Below are 20,653 nucleotides of genomic sequence, written 5' to 3' on the forward strand. Positions count from 1 at the left end.
AGAGACAGAGAATCATTCATGGATATTTTGATCATTGAAGTTGAAGGCAATATCATTTTAGAATGAAAGAGATTGAAAATCATACATGTATGTCATGATCATTGAGGAATTTTTTTTATTTTATTCATGTTCATCTTTCTTATTTTCTTTGTAAACAGCTGATTTAAATTCAAAAGCAGGTAATTACACAGTTCACTAACATGAATTCACATGAAATAAGAATGGGAGCACTTCTTTTAATCATGGTCCAGTTACCTCCAATCTTCCTAGCATTAACATGTTGTTCATAACTTGGTGGATGTGCAGTGTCAAATAAATTGCATGCAAATTATTTTTCTACATTGCTGCATGATCTGTTGAATGTTCCCCATCAAAGAAATGTTGGAAACACTTATGTGAAAAATGCAAATTAAGTCTTGTGTCAGTACTTATCAGGAATTCCCATAATAAGTACCAGTAAATGAAAAAAAAAGTACCATGATAGTAAGTTTTCATCTTTAGATAAAAAGCAAATGAAACATTTGACCATCATTCATTTTCAGTTACTTATAACAGGTTTAATTGATTCTAAGATGCTATGGGCTTAGACTTGATTGTGTTTTATGTAGGTGCCCAAGAGGAAGAGTTGACCAAGTTATATGACATTTTGGAAACTCAGCGACAGGAAATTGAACATCTGAACCATCTTTTGGATTCCATGGCTGGAGGGGGCAGTGCTGCAGGTCAGGATTTACAAACTCTTTCACAGAACACTCAATGAATGTATAACTGATTGACAGAACAACAATACATATATTAGCTAAGTACTACTTGAATTTTGTAATTGTAGGCTATTTGATGCACTTTTTTTGAGCAATGTGATTTCTTTTCTGACAGCTGGCCCTGCGTTTGATGATGACTTATGGAGACTCCGCCAGGAGGTGAATCGTTTGAAGGAGACCCTGGCCATGCAGTCTGCTTACATCCAGTCCATGCCTAAACCTCAGGGGACAATGGGAACTCAAGCCAGTGCTGGGATAGGTCCTGCTCAGGTATGGACATTATTTAGATAATAGATTCTTTAAAAATAACTATCCTTTAGTTTCACTTTCATTTAAAAGCTTAATGGGTATACATGTATACACTGTATAAAGTGAATTTGAAGCAATATACATTGACCTTTTTCCCAGGGTATACATCACCAGGGTCAAGCTTCTGGACCTACTCCATACAGACCAGTATTAACTCAGCAGCATGGGGCACCGGTTGGATTCATGCCAGGGGCACCTGTTGGAGCAAATGCTAGAGGAACAATGGTAAAAAAAGAAACTTCTTAAGAGTAAAAGATGTTGCTTGATTGTTGATATATTTGCTGTAATTTTTTTTCCTTGCAAGTAAAACTTACTAGCTATAGTGGACATAACTTACTGTGGTTTACTTGTACCATTTTTCAGGGTCCAATGTATTCAGCTCAAGGTGGAGTTTCGTTTGGTGGCCAGCAACCAGGGGTTGGAGCAGACAGAGGAGATGGGAGAATACCATCAGGGGGTAGACCTGCTGGAAGGTCAAGGTCAAGTGAAGGGCGGCTAACTCAAGGAGCAAGACACAGTGGCAGGGGTTGGTATTCTTTACTGAATTGAAATTTGTGTTCAAAGATTTGCATTTGAAATTTGTTGATACAAGTATATGATTAGCTGTTTGATTGGAAATATAACCAAATTGTCTTGATTTTAAAAGGTGGAAGTGGTGAATCTGACCGAGGCAGTGTGAGAAGTCACAGGAGTGGACGATCTGGGCACGGTCGATCAGGACGAGAAAGAACAAGATCTTCTCGCTCTAAAACAGCATTCGAGCCAGTACATAAACCACAACCTTATATACCGGCTCAGACTACTGGAGCCTACCCGGGTATGGTTGATGCTGGTCTGGGCCCCCAGCCACAGCCCTCACAAAACATTCCTGGTTACCAGCCCGGCACTGGCTCCTTCCACAGCAGTCTGTTCCCTCAGGGTACGAACCAGAACCGAGGAGTGGGTCAGACTCCTGGCTATGCTGGTAACCAGACACCAGGCTATGCTGGTACCCAGACACCAGGCTATGCTGGTACCCAGACACCAGGTTATGCTGGTACCCAGACACCAGGCTATGCTGGTACCCAGACACCAGGTTATGCTGGAACCCAGACACCGGGCTATGGAGCCACACAGAGCTCTGGGTATGGCTCTGTCCCAGTTTATGCAGCAGGAGCCACCCAGACACCAGGTACCCATGGTACACAGACCTCCTACCCCGTGGGACAGATGAGCTACGTGCCTGTGGCAGCTAATCCTATCCAGTCCACAGGATCAGGAAGGACCTTCCTACCAGCCTACTCCACATCACCTGAACGACCTGCTGGCAGGATCTACTACCCCCCTGGTGGTTCCCCTCCACCTCCACCCCCACCATCCTCAGGTGGCATCCAGTATGGGCCCTCATCTCCTGGGCCTCGTGTGACATTCCTACCCCTGGCTCCAGTAGCTGCTGGTACCCCTGTAAAGGGCAGAGCTCCTAACGGGTCCATGACAGTCCCTCCCAGTCCTATTGGTGAGTTTTTATTTATTAAGTCTGATCAAGTGTAAAATACATTCTATTTTTTCAAATAAACTACCAGAAAATGAAGGGATAAAAAACAAAAGAAAACTGCTGCATCAATCAGATAAAGCAGTGGAAAAAAACGATAACTGAGGTAGAATAGACTTTGATAAGTGCATGTAAATATACTGGTATGTATTATTTGAGTCCCTATGGATTTGTCATTCCCATTATGTTGTTTAGCCCAGTTGGGGTTCTTATTTTGTGTGTGTTTATTTTCGAATGTTTGATTTCACGATCATTACAAATAAATTAATAATGCAATGGCCTTAATGAAAAATTGGTATTACATGTATTGATATGATTATCTAAGCTAATGAAAGATAACCTCAAAAATGAACTAATACATGCACAAGTAATTTAATATTTTAACAACAAGACCTATTTGAATTAAGAATTCTTGTCATATTTGTACCACCTATATTTTTTTTAAAACATTAAAAACTCTGTTTGTAATTTTTTTTTTGCAATCATTATTACGTGCATATAGTGTATTGTTCTCTAGCTTGAGCCATGTATTGAGCAAATATTTGACCTTTAAAAAGTGTGAACTAAGACAATGGCATTCTGTCCTTGATCTGTATGTGGGTAATAATGGTAATTAAACCCCCCAATGTATTGATTGTTGACACATGAGCTGAGTTAATACGCCCTCAGTCTGGTCCTGTCCTTACTTGTCCAGGAAACTCACTCATCCAGATCAGTGTACTGTACTGGTTGGTGGTGTGTTAGCATGGAGGACAGATCATAGGCTTACTAGTCTGGTCAGCTTACTCCTCTTATAACTCAAGTTATGTTGGAGATACAGCGTTCATAGTCTATCACTAGGACCATATTACTTTGTGATATGTGTGTGGAATTAACGAGTAATTAACAAACTGATCAACAGCTGTTCTGTATGGTAGGTGAAGTGCCTGTTGACAGTGAGGAAACTTGATAAGAGGATATATCAATGTAAGGAAGATCTGCAGAATTTTAAATGTTATCAAGGAATTGACATTTTAAATCCTATGAAATATAGCACCTGCATAAAATAAGGAGATTAAGGAATCTTTCAATACCTGGTCTCTGTCCACTAGTATTTCTTTTCATCGATTTTTCCTCCAGGCAATACTCAAGCAGTGACCGGTTCTTTGCAAATCATTTGAATTGCATGTATTTTAATTTCTCCAGTGTTTGAATGAAAATTTTAAATTTTGTCTTGATTGTTTTTACTATTTATATTTTAGTTAGCATGGAATTATTATATATATAAGCTTGCGTATACATAGCGATGAGATGTTGTGTGATTTCTGTTGTACAGTGGCTGGATCCCTCAGTATGGATGGTGGTCAGCCACGAGGGATCCTGAAGAATGCCGAGGTCAGCGGAGACGATACATACCTCTTCTGTAATGTTCCAGAGCACCATGACCTGGTAAGTAATTCATTAATTAGGGTCAATATTTGTAAATTGTGTGGTACCTAGAAAATCAGTACCTATTTTTGTGATTTAAATGTCTGAAGCATATCCTTCTCTTGAGAATAAAATTATTTATTCATGAGTATTGTTTCCAAAAATTATAACATTTACGTGAGAAATTCTGATTTGGGCTCCAATGTAAACTTGATTGTAAACTTCGTAAACGTGCTGTGTACTACACCGAAAGCAATAAATCTGGACACCCACACTCAAATCAAACCAGAGTCAACAAATACCTGGGAGGAAGGAGGATTTAATGGAATTCATTAGTTTGATATGATCTGTTATTGGTAACTCTATCAGCTTACCTCCATTGTTATCTGTGCATCAAAATAAAACCAACCTCCAAAAGAACATCAACCCACCCAGTTAACAGCATTATGCAGTGCGCATTTGTTAGAGATAAATGGATTTTTCATTTGATTTTTTCCTGGCATTATTTATGGCTTAAATTGCACTTTGTAAAGTCCTTTTATGAAATTGTTGTTCTCATTTTTGATATACTAGTACACATGAAATATATGAGTTAATATGAATTTAGTGAAACTCAACATTCAGAATTTCAGATTTAGTATAATATTTGGTGGGAAAAACAAGAAGAATTTTTAAAAGACAAAGAACAAAATCAAAATTTAAATTTCCTTTAGTAGTGCAGGGATTTTATTTGAGAGGATTATGGCAAGGGTATTCTTTTTAACTAATTTTTTAAAAACTGATAAATGGCGAAAAGTTACCGCGATCTTGTATTTAAATTCCTCATTAAGCGATAATATTGCCACAAGAGGAAGATTATCCCTACACAACAGGGATTAAAGTATTGAATCAAATGACATAAATGTCAAAATAAGGGGTACTTGTAATGAAAGGAATTGGTATAGGTATTGACTGATATTACTTGTAAGACTTTATAATGAAAGTTGAAATGAATGCACCATATTATCCTCTCTAATCTACTGTAGTCTGTGTTATATTGAGATCTAAATGATCTACAAGCATTTATAAAATACTCTTGTAAAGCTGATTTAATTGCGTTTCTGCTGACGGAAGTCTGATGATTTCAAAGTATTCTGTATCATAGATTAATTAAAATTATGCATGTTTGTCATTGAAATTTCTGATTTTTAATTTCTAGGAGGATTATGTGGCAGAGTTACAAGAAAAACTTAGAAAACTGAAGGCCAAGCTAGCAAGAGAGGAGGTACAATAAGTTTTGAATATTGCAGAATATGGGAGAATAAGCCCCCAAATACCTAAGCATGTATTTAGTACAACAAAATTTGTCTTTATTAACTAGTCATACTTTTTCCACTGTGTTAAAATCTCTTATGCAATTACTTGTTAAAAAAATGTTTATATCCATTCTGTGTATCAATTTTAAAAGATACCAAATAAATATCTATATTACACAACCTCAGGCATCAGACAATGGTTAATGTGGCCGATTTTTACTCCCGGCCCATGCAAGTGACTTGACAAAAAAAAAATGATGAGATTTTTCTGTTTTGAAGGAACTACAAATGCAGGCAGAGGAGGAGGATGAGAACAGATTGATACGCAGATTAAGGGGAGAGCTAGAGGTGAGAGCCCGACTCATCTGTCATTGTCACAAGAATACAGCAATACTTTTAATGATATTTATGAATCTCTGAACATAACCAGATAGTAAGAACATGTTCACTTATCTTTTTGAACAGCAAAGAAGAGATGAGCTTGAAGGTTTAGATTTGGCCATTGAACGACAAAAGAAATGTTTGAAAGATCTGAAAAAGGAGGAAAAATTCCTAGAAAATGAGAGAATAGCAGCAAGGGATGAACTCCAATTCATGAGACATCACAATTCAAAGGAAAACAAGAAAAAGTAAGGAATAAAAATACACTTTCTACCTCTATGTTGAAACTTTCTTAATGTTCACAATGCCTCATTGATCAAACAGTCTTATATAAAGTGATACTCTGTACTTGTTTTAACATTTATACATGTATCCTAACTTTATCTTTGTTCAAAGAGTTTATCAAGTTTTTATTGTTTTTAGCTCACCTGAGCTGAAAGCTCAAGTGAGCTATTCTGATCACATTTTGTCCGTCGTCCGTCTGTCCGTCCGTCCGTCCGTCTGTAAACTTTTTACATTTTGAACTTCTTCTCTAAAACCGCTTATCCAATTTCAACCAAATTTGGCACAAAGCATCCTTATGGGATGGCGAATATAAATTGCAGAAATAAAAGTCCGATCTGTATTCAAAGCGGAGAAAACCTTGAAACTGTAGAAAGAGGGGGTGCATTTTTAAAAATCTTCTTCTCAAGAACTACCGAGGCAAATTCAACGTAGTTTAGCATAAATTATCCTTATGGGAAGGAAAATATAAATTGCAAAAATTAAGGTCTAATTCAGTTTCAAATCTGAGTTATTACGAAAATAATGATAAAGGAAAGGCGTGTTTCAGCTTCGGTTCGGTTCGGCATCCGGTAAAATGGGTAGGCAAGATTTGGCCTTGTCAAAACAAAAGATTGGCAGTTATTAATCTGCCAATCTCATTAAAATTTCAGGATATTTGATGGACCAGTTATATTTGTATTCGCTGTAAATATTGCCGCAAAATAATGCGTATTTGGAATTGACGATTGCCGATCTGCCCCGGCTTTTATTTTGTCAAGGCCCGGGTTTGCATACCCATTTTACCAAGACTCGTATTCCATACTTCTAAAACGAGGTTCTTTGTTTAAAGCAGCCATGACATTATACGAAAAAGGGTCGATCTGACTATGATGAATTTGCTTGTTATGCAACGGGAAATTTTTGAAACATACAAAATATATTGGTGCCGATTTTGTGAAGTAAATTGAGGCTAAATATTTCAATGCGTTGACAGATTTCACACATGACGTTGGTGTTAGCTTGTTCTGATTTTCGTTTCGTTTTCATTATTTATGCTTTGTAATTTAACCTGGGAACTCTCGTATTTCGTGATTTTTACGTATCAATTCAAACAGAGACTTCGGTAAATCAAACAGTTAACTGTTTACCTGCGCAAATTAAGCAAAATCTGATGTATCAAAAAAGTACTGAAATACAATTCATTCTATCGGTAATTATACCCCCGCTCCGAAGGAGAGGGGGTATACTGTTTTACCCTTGTGTGTCTGTCCGTCCGTCTGTCTGTCTGTCTGTCTGTCTGTCCGTCTGTCTGTCCGTCCGTAACAAAAATTTCTGTCGCATTTATCTCAGCAACTATTTATCGCAGATGCTTGAAATTTTAACACAGTGTTTGGTAAGGCATGCCATATCGTGGGATATATTTTTGTACCAATCGGACGTCAACTTCCTGTTATATGACGACTTTGCTTATTTTTTAACCAAAATTTTCAAACAAATTTTCGTCAAAGAATTCTCAGCAACTGTGTATCGGAGATGCTTGAAATTTTTACACAGTATTTGTATAGGCATGCCATATAGTGGGATATATTTTTGTACCAATCAGACATCAACTTCCTGTTATATGACGACTTTGTTTATTTTTAGCAAAACTTTTCAAACAAATTTCCGTCAAAGAATTCTCAGCAACTGTTTATCACAGATGCTTGAAATTTTTACACAGTATTTGTATAGGCATGTTAAATCGTGGGATGTATTTTTGTACCAATCAGACGTCAACTTCCTGTTAAATGAAGACTTTGTTTATTTTTTGCCAAAATTTTCAAACAAATTTCCGTCAAAGAATTCTCAGCAACTATTTATCGCAGATGCTTGAAATTTTAACACACTATTTGTTTAGGCATACCATATTGTGGGATATATATATTTTTGTATCAATCGGACGTCAACTTCCTGTTAAATAATGACTTTGCTTATTTTTTAACCAAAATTTTCAAACAAATTTTCGTCAAAGATTTTTCAGCAACTATTTATTGCAGATGCTTGAAATTTTTACACAATATGTGTATAGGCATGCCATATCGTTTGATATATTTCTGTGCCAATCAGATATCAACTTCCTGTTAAATGAGGCCTTTTTTTTTTTAGCCAAAATTTTCGAACAAATTTTCGTCAAAGATTTCTCAGCACCTATTTATCGCAGATGCTTAAAATTTTAACACACTATTTGTTTTGGCATGCCATATGGTGGGATATATTTTTGTATCAATCGGACGTCAACTTCCTGTTAAATAATGACTTTGTTTATTTTTTGCTAACATTTTCATTCAAATTTTCGTCAAAGATTTCTCAGCAGCTATTTATTGGAGATGCTTGAAATTTTTACACAGTGTTTGTTAAGGCATGCCATATCGTGGGATATATTTTTGTACCAATCGAACATCATCTTCCTGTTAAATGAGTATTTTGTTTATTTTAGCCAAAATTTTCAAACAAATTTTCCTCAAAGATTTCTTAGCAGCTATTTATCGCAGATGCTTGAAATTTTAACACACTCTTTGTTTAGGCATTCCATATTGTGGTATATATTTCTGTACCAATCGGATGCCAGCTTTCTGTTAAATGTAGACTTTGCGTATTTTGCATATTCACATCAGAGCGGGGGTATCACTAGTGAGCATTGGCTCACAGATATCTTGTTCGGCATTATCTTTTGCGTAATGGTAGATTAATGCAATAGGTTTTGTTGAGATCGATGCTCGGCATTTTCTCGAGTTTATTCAGTTTAAATAGAGTTTGATATCGCTGAAGGAAATATGTAGGTATATATGCATGTATATATATGATTCATTTCGAAAAAATAAATTGTGTTCTTTATTTGTCATAGTGCATGCATGTTTCTTGTGTTTAATTGTTTACAATTTCTATTTACTAACCATATTTGAGTGTTAAGCTTCGAATTATAAGCAAGATACAGAGATTTGCTCACAATTCTATGTTTGTACACAGATCTTAAAAACTAAAGATTGAAAAAGAAAAAAAAATTGTCAATATATATTAAGAAAATTTTCAAAGTCTGTTCTTCCAGAAACCAATTTTAACAACTTATTGTATTGTAAACTTGACCTTTTTTCGTCATTATTACTCCTACTGTACATGTGATCCTTGACTGTGTTTGTGTACATTTGTTTAAAATGATTTTGAACCTTAAATACCAATGAACTGGTCGTGAGTAAATAAAAGAATTGAAAATCTTAGGCCATTCTTTTTTCCCATTTTAAATGCTGAATAGGAAATACCAAGTTAAAAATCTTAAGCTGAATTTAATAAAGTCATGTCAACAAAATATGACTCAAACCTAGGGAAACTGTGAGCTCTGTATCTTGCTTATAATTCTACGATTGACGCTGAAATTTTGGTTGAACATTAGAAATTCTATATGAATTAGAGTATGTTAAATACTTGTACAAACAAAATAAAAGAATGATATTCTGTATATACCTACTCTCTGGGGTCCCCTCATTATACAATGAATAATGTGAAATCTACATCAATTTTGATAGTTTTTCAGACACGAGTAAATAAAAACGACATCTTTAAAACAGTTTCCATAGTTCTGAAACATTTCTGTTATGGGGATATAATAATTATCGCTATTCCTAAGAAAATATCACAGCGTTTGCACACACAGTTTGTACGCGAGGTAAATAACAGTCATTTAATTATAATGGAGAAGACAAATTAAATTTTTGAATGTTTTAATTTGAGGAATTGAGCACATTGAGGTACAATTTTCTTCTTCACATCTATACATGTAGGATTTTTTAAATAAAATACAATAACTATTATATATTTTTTTTAAATACAATAACAAGTAAGTAGTTGATGAAACAAATGTACCTATATGCTCTCACATATTTTGATCGCTTTACAAAGTGGGGGGTGGGGGGCAGAACGAAAATATAGGGAATTGGAAGTTAACAACTTAACAGTGTACCCCTACCAAATGTTTAGTTTTATATCTTGCGTAGGATTTTCTTCTTCTGGTAAAAAATAGTATTTCATGAAGGTACAATGTCAATGATTACTTGTATGCAAAAATAAGTGTAAAATTCGAATACTTGACAATATTTATTTTTTGTTATTCTACCGAGGGACCATATGGCACAATATCTTTTGAACGCCAATTGTTGCTCAGGTGAGCGATGTGGCCCCATGGGCCTCTTGTTTGTTAATCGCATCCATTTTAATTTATGTATTATAAGATCTGTGTTTGATTATATAGGAGATTACGAGCCAATGTGTTTGATGAGTCTTGCACTGATGAGGATGACGTAGGCTTAGCTGGAAGCAGAAGGAAGTTCTTAAGGAATGAGATTGATGCCCTGGAGAGAACTTTGGCCAAGCGGCGGAGTCAGCTACAGGATGCAGACAAGCTCCTGCGTGTGTGTAACTCAGACCTTCAGGAGGCCAAAGAAGAGGTACAGATTATGTCCCATGCTAAGATAGCCTTTAAATTTTTAGATTAGTTAAGACGAATTGCTAATTTTTCTTCTGCTACTTACAGGCCAGACAGACAGTGGAGAAGTTTGACTTGGCAGCAGAGGGTCTACAGAACACAGTCAAAGAAACGGGTGAACTGGAGAAGAGAGCCAATCAAGCGGGAGTAGAGCTGATCAAGGCGTCCGATACGCTCCGCGCAATAAGGGAAGAGGTCAAGGACATGGAACGGAAGCGGACCAAGCAGGAGCGACTTCTCAGAGACATCAACCAGGTAGGGAATCACTGAAGTGGAACATTGTGACCTGGCAGTAATGCAATAAGATATGAGGAAATCCTTATAAATGGTAATAGCATCAGAGTTTCATGGTTTTTTCCCTACACAGGTCACTGCTAAAAAGGATGCAGAGTATAAGGACCTTGATAGTAGAATTAGAGGTGCTACACAAAAGTAAGTCACTTGTATTTGCTCTATGATTAAGTGGAAATGTTATGTTTTCTTTTTTCGAAAATTGTATCTTTTATTCAATAACCTTTCATGTTTTAGTCTGCACAAGCTTCACGCTGAGCTTACAGCAGCAGCTGCGAGGGAGAAGGAGACGGTGTCGGCCCTGAACGACGCAGAGGAAGTACTGACAAAACGTCGCTCTGATATTGCCAGAATGCGTGACCAGGTAAACTAATTATTGACCATAACACTTGCAACTTACACTTTACTAAATTAAAAAACCAAGGGGGGACTTCATATTATTCTTGTATTTCTGAAAAAAAGATTAAACAGCTTTAAGAAGTAAACCTGTATATAACAGAAAAATTCTGTTGCATTATATTTTTCAGTTACATCCTAAGGCGCTAAAACGTCGATCAAAACCCAGCCATGTCAAACTTTAACTCACCACCAGCTGAGCCCAATATGTTGTGTATCAGGGGTTTGATGGACAGTCTCTCAGTTTGCATTTAAATACATATGCCTATGTGTGTTGATGTGCTATAATGATTTGACCACAATGTATAACTTGTAAATATGGATTTCTGTAGTGTTCAAGAACCAGCGCTCTGCTTTTGCTGTCGCTTCATTTCCTGTTGTCTTCCTTCAACACCCTGAGCACACTCCCTAATTACCGTACTCCCTCACTTGCATCCTAATATATTCGTCCTCATCTATGATAGCCCATTGTTTGCATGAAACTTTATCTCTTGAAAGTGTATATTCATTATAATTTATAAACAATCCTTCATTTAGTTGCAATCCGTTGTTTATAATGGCTGAAATATTGATTCTGCTAGAAGATCTAGGTAGAAGAGCTACATGTACCCCAGAATTTGTCTATTTAACAGACAATATCTTTGTTGTAATGTATTTTGATTGAATGAATGTAACCAATCATTGACCACCAGTCCACTCTCCACACTTGGCCTTACGTGGTGACTCCATCACTCTGCGGCTTCTCTTTGCTCGTTTGGGGAACCAGGTGGCTTTTTGCTGCACTCTGTGTTAACCGTGTTTGGGAATGACCACATACTGTGGGTGATGGCGTGTCAATTCTGTGTCCATTAACACACTACATTCCCACAAGGCTCATTTCACTGCCATACTGATCGTCATTCAATGCATTTATTTTATCAGAAGAATATTACAAGCAATAAATCCATGTTTACATGTCTCTGGACCTCTCTTCCTTGTAGCACTTCAGCAAGACTCTCTGTTAGGCTGGTGGTGAGTTCAGGTATTGGGTCTAGGAGTCGCCTACTTACTTCTGTGATATTACGTGCATTCTCGAGCAATAGATATTTGTATTTATTACGTTAACTTTATCTATAGTGAAGAATCTCTGGACAGTTGAGTTAGAACAAAACAGACTGAAAGTAATTATATAAATTTTATTCATGTACATGTTTCAACGATGGGATTTTTGTGATATTTGATTGTGATTACATTTGTAGAGTGAAATATGTCTATGTCAGATAGCAGTATTTATTTTTGTATAATGTTAACCATTTACAATAAAGCAAATACAAAATCTGCTTGACTGTCAAATTTCATCAAGAAAAGTCATAAAAGTTTGTAACAATATGCAGGTAAAATATCTATAAATGGGTATTACTAACTCTAAGTAAAAAAAAATAGTACATTTTCTGAATTTTAATGATTTGAAATGAAGAAACTCAAAAATACAAGAATGATTGATCTATACAAGGCACAAGGACAACCCAATGACATCAGTAAATCAGGTGTATAAATTCATCATGATTGCATGTATCGGTAGTTTTCATAGCAAATTAGAATTTGCATGATCAGAATCTCAAAGTTTGTGTAAGTACATGTATATTTTCATTTTCATAAGTTGTAGACAAATGTTGTAACCCAACATGAGCAGTAGGTGCCAATTTCTCCTTGAATGTTGAATGATCCTGTGTACCCTATAAGATATTGTTTTGACAGATTGATCAGCAGAAGCAGGAGTTGGAGAAACTGGACCAGAAGATGGGAAAGAAGAGAACGGAGTTCCAGCTCCTCCAGGAGTCCATGGAGAAGAAATCCACGGAACTGACCTCAGTGCTACGAGAGGCCGAGGCTGAGTGTGCAGCCAGGCAGAGGGAAGCAAGGGTAAGAGAGAGAGTGAATAAAAGAAACAGGCAGAGGGAAGCAAGGGTGCGAGAAAGAAAGAGAGAGAGAGAGAGGAGAGAGAAGGAGAGAAGGGAGGGAGGGAGGGAGAGAATGCAGAGGGAAGTAAGAGATATGGGCAGAGGAGCAAGGGTGATAGAGAGTAAAGGGGAGAAGAGAGGAAAGAAAGGGCAAGAGAGAGAGAAGAAAAAAGAGAGACTGAGTGTGCATCCAGGTAAATGGATATAAAAATTGGAGGAATAACGAATAAAGAATAATCAGAGAAAAACAAGGGTCACCAAAGAGTAAGAAGAGAAAAGAGTAATGCATAGAGAGAGAAAGAGCAATGGAGATAAGCAGAAAACCAGATGAACAATAATAAAAAAAAAACCTAATTGTTCTGCAGCAATTGTTATAAGGAAGATTAAAAAAGTAAGGAAGAGTATAAAAGTAGTATCATAATATACATTTATAGATAAGGATGTATGGTAGATGATTTTGTCATATAAGCATTCATTGGTTTACTCTTTTATTCCTCAGGATTATAAAGACAAAATTAGTGAGTTAGAGATCCAAAGGAATGAACTCATACAAACACTGAAAATGAAACGTGGTGAACTTCATAAGCGGAAAGAGGAAGTGGAAACGGAGGACGAAGTGTTACAGAAATTGATTAACTCAGTGAACAAAAACAAATCAGAACTCCAGCATATATTTGAAATGCAAAAAATAGAAAAACATGAACTGGACAGTTTGAAATCTCAGCATGCTCAGAAGTTGTCAGAGTTGGAGAAAACACAACGAGAATTATTGGAGGTAAAAATATTGCAATATGAACTACATATTGATTTGCTGGTAAATAAGGAGATTTGTCAAAAACTCAATTTTGAATTACTAATAGTTTGATTTAAAATAAATTTCAAACAGGAAAGATCTCAGTTGGATCAAATGTGTGCTGAGACGAGTCGGAAGTCAAGTGAAGTGGATCGACTGCGACAAGCACTGGACCGTGACAGACAGGAAGTGGAAAGGCTGGCAATGGAGAAGCAATCATTGGAGGATCGTTTGAATGCCATGTCTCGTGAAAAGGACATGATGGAAGATACCACCAAGAACCTGGACAACAAAATCAACCAAATGCGAAGGTTAGCCCAAACTCTGATTAGTACAAGCCTAGTTTACCTCCACAAAAGTTGTTTAAAATATATTGGTTTTCCCTTCATAAATAATAGCACCTAGTATTTTTTGTCGATATTTCATGGAAGAGTTTTGATTTGTTGGAATTTTCATAGAACTCACAGATCGGTGGAAGAAAAGTTGGACACCTCTACTAAGAGGATGGAAACTGTGGAATCGGAGCTCCGACATCGAGAGAAAGAACTGGATGAGGCCAATCATCAGCGAGCTCAGCTCCAGAAAGAGGTTCACGCACTCAGGGCAAACGCTAAAGGTAGATACAGGCACACTGGGATACTGATTCTCAAAACTGAATATATAGTGTAGTTTTCCAGCCAATTTCCAGACTTTTAATACAATTTAGCCTGGAATACATCAGATACTTTGGACTAAGCTTAATAACAACTGATGATCAATGATTCTATGATATTTTGACTTTTTATACAAAAGGTTTAAATGAAATTTCAATTGTCTTAATTTGATTTGTTTTACAGACTGCAAAAGTGAATTGAAAATTCTGAAAGATCATATAAGAGATTCTGAGGATCAGCGCAAAAGTTTGGACCAAGATTTAAAGGACATTTACCTGAAACGTGATGAAGCAAAGTTAGAATATGAACGTTTGAATGAGGGAATTCGTCAGAGCCGAGTCGCACATGATGACTACATGCGCCAGGAGAAGACGAAGCAGTCTGAGTTACAGGAACTCTTGAAAAACGTTAATGATAAATCTATCGAATATCAGGAGGCAAAAATGGTAAAATACCAGATATTTTTCTAAGAATTTATTTCAATGAATTTAAACTCTCCATAATTACAAGAATTACTGTAATAAATATTTACAAGGTGTCAACTATCGTACAGCTTATCAGTATGTTGATTTTTATTAACAGGCTCTTAACAAAGTCAGAAAAGAAGTAGAACGGGAAGAAAACAAACTAAACAAGGTGAGATACAGTGCAGTATTTCTCCATTTTTATTTTATCACTTGATTCATATAAGGTGTAGAGGGAATTACACACACAACACTTTTCATCCTGCTTGACATATTAAATTGTGAAATTTAGATAGTTTTTTGAAAAATTTGTTTAGTTTCAATTTGAAAAGTTAATTTATGGAACAATACACTCATTTACTTAGTATCATAGTCTGCCTTTGATAATTTACTTTAGCTTAGCTTTTTATATCATTATATGTTCTCCCAAATGTGTATGTTGGTTAGGCAGTTATTGTGGTTTAATTCATTGAGTTAATTTTATAGAAATAACAGAGAAACTTTGTTTTCCCCGTGTAACCCCCCATATACATGTGTTTTCCTGCTTTCACCTATGGCTTGTTATGACTTGTGTTCATTGCTGCAATGTTAATGCCTTCCTTGTTTCCCCATTCCAGTTGGTCAGTAATGCTAATTTAGAATTAGAGAACATTCGCTCCGATCTGAAATCCAAGCAGTTAGAACTGGAACAGGCTACCTACTCTGTCACCAACCTAAAGGTTTGTATGACATCACCAAGGCTTGTATGACATCATGAAAGCTTGTACGAAATCATTAGAGTAGTTTCCTTGTCTTTGTAATGTCAATAAAGTTTTGTATTATTTTTGGGGTTATGGTTAATTTCTATTTAGATTGGGTGTTGGATTTTGTTAAAGCTTTGCAAACATTATACATGAATTCGGAAGCTAGGAAGCTTTTGATGGCAATTTATTTCAATCAAAAGAAATTCTTTGCTATTTTTTATCTCATTGAAATACAACTTGCTGCAATTTGAGTTGTTGAAGATCTTAATTCACTTAAAGTAAATCCACCCTCCTGTGACGTCATACATTTTACATAAACCATGAATTCATTAAAATTCTTGCAAGTAGATTTGTAATTTCTATGTTATCATAGGTGCACATCAAAAACTCAAATCATTGTTTACTTGGAGATATTTAATAAGCGTTTTTCATCCTTATATTCGACATAATTCAAAAATGACAAAGGGAAATAACTCTTTTCTCTAAGTGATATATCTAAATGCTATATTTTTTCTAAAGTAAACAATTTTTCTTTTTTTTTTTAAATTAATTTTAGTTTTCTGACATAGTAAGCAATAAAAATTAAATAGACAAACAAGTATCTATCCACTTATGTTTAATTTTTAAACAAAAAAAAGTGTGATTTTCAGATGATAATTTCAGCCTTTGGTTTTTATTCCCTTACATCTTAAATAGTATGGATACATATATATTTTATTTATTTTTTGATGAAATTCAAGTCCAATAAGTTAAAAAAAAGTTAAGTTTTTAACTTTGAACCCATGATTTTATAGGTACGGGAGTTACCTTAAATATATATTATTATGTTAAAAAAAGCTACAGAAACATCAGAGTTTCATACTTTATTAATTAAAGTAAAGAAATATTATTTTTCTTAATAGAAAGAGTCTGAAAAACTACATGTAAATGAAGAAAAGTTTATGGATCTGGACAAGCAAATCAAAAGTTTGGGTATGTTCTCTTTAAAATGGTTGCTTCAAAAATTGTGAAATATATTCTCTATCTTGACATTGCTTTTGATTTTCTGGGCTTTGGCATTGAAATATCTTAATTATTATTATTTTAACTTATTTTCTATAGAAAAAGAAATTCTGGACAGAAATGAAGAAAAGAATGAATTGGCCAAGGCATTGTCAAGGTCATATGAGGAACTACAAAAAGCTCGCACTGCCTCCGCTCAGGTAAATAGTCAATAGTCAACCAATCAAGTTCATCTATATCTCGTATTAATTTAGATATATCTATATAACCACTAAATTTGTGTTGTAGCTTACTAAACGTGTGCATTCTTTATTAATTTGCAAATTTGATTTGAGTTGGAAGAAGTAAAAGAGACAATTCTGTTTCTATTTATGTAAATCTGAATGTAATGACCTTGACCTTCCTCAATCTCAGGAACAGGAACGAATGATGAGAGAGCGTGTAGAACTAGAAAATGCTCTCCATGATATTCAGACGCAACTAGAACAAGCAAAGCAGGTAACGGCTTGTGTACCCCACTGCATGTCCTAATAGTCTGCCTGTTGATATTGTCTGCATGTAGTAACAGTTCATTTCATGTCAAATATCTCGATCAGCATTTTAAGAAATTTCTTTAATGTATCACTGAAATGGTTAATTTTGCATGTTGTATCATAACCAGACATAGTAGATTGCTTTCTGTTCTGCTTCATATATATTTTAGCCTAGATTTTTTACAGGGGCTAGAATTGAATAAGGATATTGAAATTTTCAATCAGAGATTTTTTTCACCTCATCCATCTGATAGAGCACACAAGGAGCTTGTGGTTTTGGGTGCATTTAATTTGACAGCTCACATAAGATTTCAAGCATTTGCAATACAGAAATCATTTTTTACTTGCATTTCATGTAACATATGAAAAATAAATATGAATTGATCTGTGGTCTAAAGGTACCTAGCAGCCAATGTGTAAGATAAACTTAAACTGAGTCTCCTGATGATACTCTTTTATGCATGATATCTAAGTGCCAGAACGCACTTCTAATAATTGAATGGTTGGCAAAATTGTTTTCCAGTTGTAAAAAAAAAAATGTGTGACAGTCCTCTATATGGAATATTTTGAAAGGTAACATATTATGTTAAAGATCTAAATTGATTAGCTTATGAAAAGTATGATTTGGTTAACTGAAAACAAGATAACAAACCTCAAAATGAGAAGCTGAGTAAATTGTTTTGTGCAATGTTTCTGCCTCTCGATCAAAACAAAATAGTAAAGTTAGGTACATTTATAGTGAGTAAGAGGAATTTTTCATAACCTCTTCTTATTTCTTTAGTCTTTGTTTCTCTAATTGAAGATGTCCATTTGTGATGAAACAAAGGATAAGGTAGCCATGCTAATTTTCTATATAGTGATATAGTGATTTACTCTAACTACATGTATCCCTGTTGTATTGATAAGCTGCAGCATGATGTCAATTATATTGTTTGGACTGTAAACATGGGAAAGTATTTGCTAGTTTTATGTAAAAAGTGATTATTGATAACGCCAATAATTTAAAAAATAAAACTCTCTAGACATAGTGAAAATTTTTGCAGATACGAACATTGTGAAATCTACTGTAGTTCCCATCACACACCAACATTTCCATGTTTACAGTAATCCTGTAGAATCCTGAATGTTGATGCTTATTTTTGATATATTATGCCACAGCTGATGATGGCCATTAACACAGAAACTATGCAGCATATGGTAAAGGGTTCAGACTCATGCTTACTTATGATTGCTAATTAAAAAAATTAATTTAAAAAAAAGAAAACAGTTAGGTCATGCAAAGTGTCTTAACATTGAATGTTTGGAAATTACTTTTGCTGAAATTTAATGCTTTTATGAGCTTTCAATGTAAGACTTTGCTTAATTTCTAATGCTATGAACAATTTTGTACAAAATTCAGAATATGAAAGAAAATGCCCATACTATCATATAAATCAATATTTAGAGAAGTTCAGACTTCATAAGTGAGCATGTTTTAGGCGTGTTGATCAACCATTGAACTGTGTGATTATTCAGGATCTATTCCCTATTGTTATTGCCAATCCTACCTTATAAAAAGGCTTACTGATTTGTGTAACATTGGCTTCCGTGAACGCCCCCGTTATGTCATGTGTTCAATCCTCTACCTACCCCGACAACAGGATGTCTCAGGAAAATCACCATTTTTCCATTTATCGATCATTCTTGAACATCCCCCATGATCGTCAACATCTTTGATTCATTTTAATCAAATTCATTCACATCACAATTCAAATTTCTCACAGAAAAAAGGGTTCACATTCACAAACTTGTTGTATTTTTTTTACAGTGTACCATAATGTCAACTGTTTAACATCACTCATTGTTGAAAATGGTAACTTTTAAGTAAAAAATTGATCAGTCAAATAACAGCTGACTTACTAGTACTCCAACAGTTGATTAACACAGAGTTTGAATAATGCTGGCTTTTGATGATTCAACTAAATGAATAATGAAAAGTAATGGTTTTGCATCTGATTTGTTGGCTTAATTGCTTTGTCTAATTACATTCACATTTTTTTATTGAGATTTGACAGGTTTTTTTACATTTTCACTTAATTTTTGAAATAATCATTTACAAAAACCATTGTAATTACATTCACTTAATAAAAGAAATAAAAAGCAAAAGATAATCCACATTTATCATAAATCATTTTTCTTTGAGCATTTTTCAAAATATCACATCAGTGGTCATTGATGCCTCAACAAGCCATTAATTACAGTAATACAGGATGTCACATTCAGCCAGTCATCTTGCTTATCACATTCATTATTTAATTATCTTGTAGTCTTTAAAATCACGTTTCTCATTGCCACTTATAACATATTCTCTTTCCCTATAGGAGATGAAACAAATGCAGAATCGCACGTCTAACCAGGTCACAGAGCTGCAGAACTTGGCAGAGATCCAGTTTAGTCGGGCCAATCGTCTAGGCGACGAACTCAACAAGATACGCAAAGACAATAAAGATATGAGGAGAAAGGTATGTCTTTTAACATCAATTGATCCATCTAGACTTACTGCTTTTCTTGGTTTTTCATTGCTTAGATGTGCTTCCAATTTTTATTTTGTAATGGATTTATTTTCCTTCTTTTTACATAAAAATACTCTTACTGTACACTTATATGCATTTTTTCATTTTATTTCTTTTATTATATTTTTGAATCATTATCAGCAATACATGTAGATTTCATAGGAGCCTTGTCCATCTAATATACATCCATTTTGATGACTGATCCATGATACATTTTGGAATTATGATTTTATCAGTGAATTGCATATCAAAAACTATACCCCTTTAAGATAATTTATAATGACCCACACACATTGACTTATAAATGATACTAGAGTAATGAAATTATCTGAAGATAAAATGATTTGATAACCAAACATGTTTACATTCTAAAAGGATTTTTTCTGTAAACAAATTGGTAATCAGAGTTGAAATCTTTTTAAAACAGTTACACAATGCTTTATTTGATTGTCAATCATTATTTATCATTTCTTTTTTTGTAATACACTTTTTCTCTATTTCTGATGACTAACATATTATCTATATAATCATAATTATGTAGAGTTGACTGTCTCTTTTTCTATTCTGATGTACAAGGGAGCAGTGGGACTTTACAAACAATTCATTTTTCAGTTACTAATCAAGAATCACTTGAATGAAAATGAAAAAGATGACGAGGACTGTTTGAATTCAAATATAGGCCATGTAAGTAACTTGTGACCAGACTATAATTGTCAGCATTAGAGGACATGCCACTGTGTGTTATTGTTTTTATCAATGGGCATGGCATAAGAGGCATTGGCGAGAATTTTGTTATTGTCATAATTAAAAGGAATGAAGTGC

The 20,653-nt window shown here is 34.8% G+C and overlaps 1 protein-coding gene across 17 annotated transcripts in view; it reads left to right on the forward strand.

The window, feature by feature from the left end:
- LOC105328698 (centriolin) overlaps positions 1 to 20,653 on the forward strand; it is a 48,221-nt gene that overhangs the window by 24,848 nt on the left and 2,720 nt on the right. For 11 of the 17 annotated variants that reach the window (XM_066077093.1, XM_066077085.1, XM_066077087.1 and 8 more), the window contains 27 exons: positions 159 to 179; positions 609 to 722; positions 877 to 1,031; positions 1,170 to 1,295; positions 1,434 to 1,596; positions 1,717 to 2,565; positions 3,917 to 4,029; positions 5,207 to 5,272; positions 5,583 to 5,651; positions 5,769 to 5,932; positions 10,231 to 10,426; positions 10,513 to 10,719; positions 10,832 to 10,896; positions 10,993 to 11,119; positions 12,889 to 13,053; positions 13,591 to 13,866; positions 13,978 to 14,195; positions 14,343 to 14,500; positions 14,721 to 14,983; positions 15,120 to 15,173; positions 15,619 to 15,720; positions 16,647 to 16,716; positions 16,846 to 16,946; positions 17,161 to 17,244; positions 18,438 to 18,476; positions 19,640 to 19,780; positions 20,444 to 20,515. In XM_066077093.1, coding sequence (XP_065933165.1) covers positions 159 to 179; positions 609 to 722; positions 877 to 1,031; positions 1,170 to 1,295; positions 1,434 to 1,596; positions 1,717 to 2,565; positions 3,917 to 4,029; positions 5,207 to 5,272; positions 5,583 to 5,651; positions 5,769 to 5,932; positions 10,231 to 10,426; positions 10,513 to 10,719; positions 10,832 to 10,896; positions 10,993 to 11,119; positions 12,889 to 13,053; positions 13,591 to 13,866; positions 13,978 to 14,195; positions 14,343 to 14,500; positions 14,721 to 14,983; positions 15,120 to 15,173; positions 15,619 to 15,720; positions 16,647 to 16,716; positions 16,846 to 16,946; positions 17,161 to 17,244; positions 18,438 to 18,476; positions 19,640 to 19,780; positions 20,444 to 20,515 — 4,178 coding nt within the window. Of the gene's footprint in view, positions 1 to 158; positions 180 to 608; positions 723 to 876; positions 1,032 to 1,169; positions 1,296 to 1,433; positions 1,597 to 1,716; positions 2,566 to 3,916; positions 4,030 to 5,206; positions 5,273 to 5,582; positions 5,652 to 5,768; positions 5,933 to 10,230; positions 10,427 to 10,512; positions 10,720 to 10,831; positions 10,897 to 10,992; positions 11,120 to 12,888; positions 13,054 to 13,590; positions 13,867 to 13,977; positions 14,196 to 14,342; positions 14,501 to 14,720; positions 14,984 to 15,119; positions 15,174 to 15,618; positions 15,721 to 16,646; positions 16,717 to 16,845; positions 16,947 to 17,160; positions 17,245 to 18,081; positions 18,112 to 18,437; positions 18,477 to 19,639; positions 19,781 to 20,443; positions 20,516 to 20,653 lie in introns of all 17 variants that reach the window. The other 6 variants (XM_066077096.1, XM_066077099.1, XM_066077088.1 and 3 more) reach the window with 5 other exon arrangements.

This window comes from Magallana gigas, chromosome 2 (genome assembly GCF_963853765.1).
Source record: "Magallana gigas chromosome 2, xbMagGiga1.1, whole genome shotgun sequence".
In the NCBI taxonomy this organism is placed as follows: Eukaryota; Metazoa; Mollusca; class Bivalvia; order Ostreida; family Ostreidae; genus Magallana; species Magallana gigas.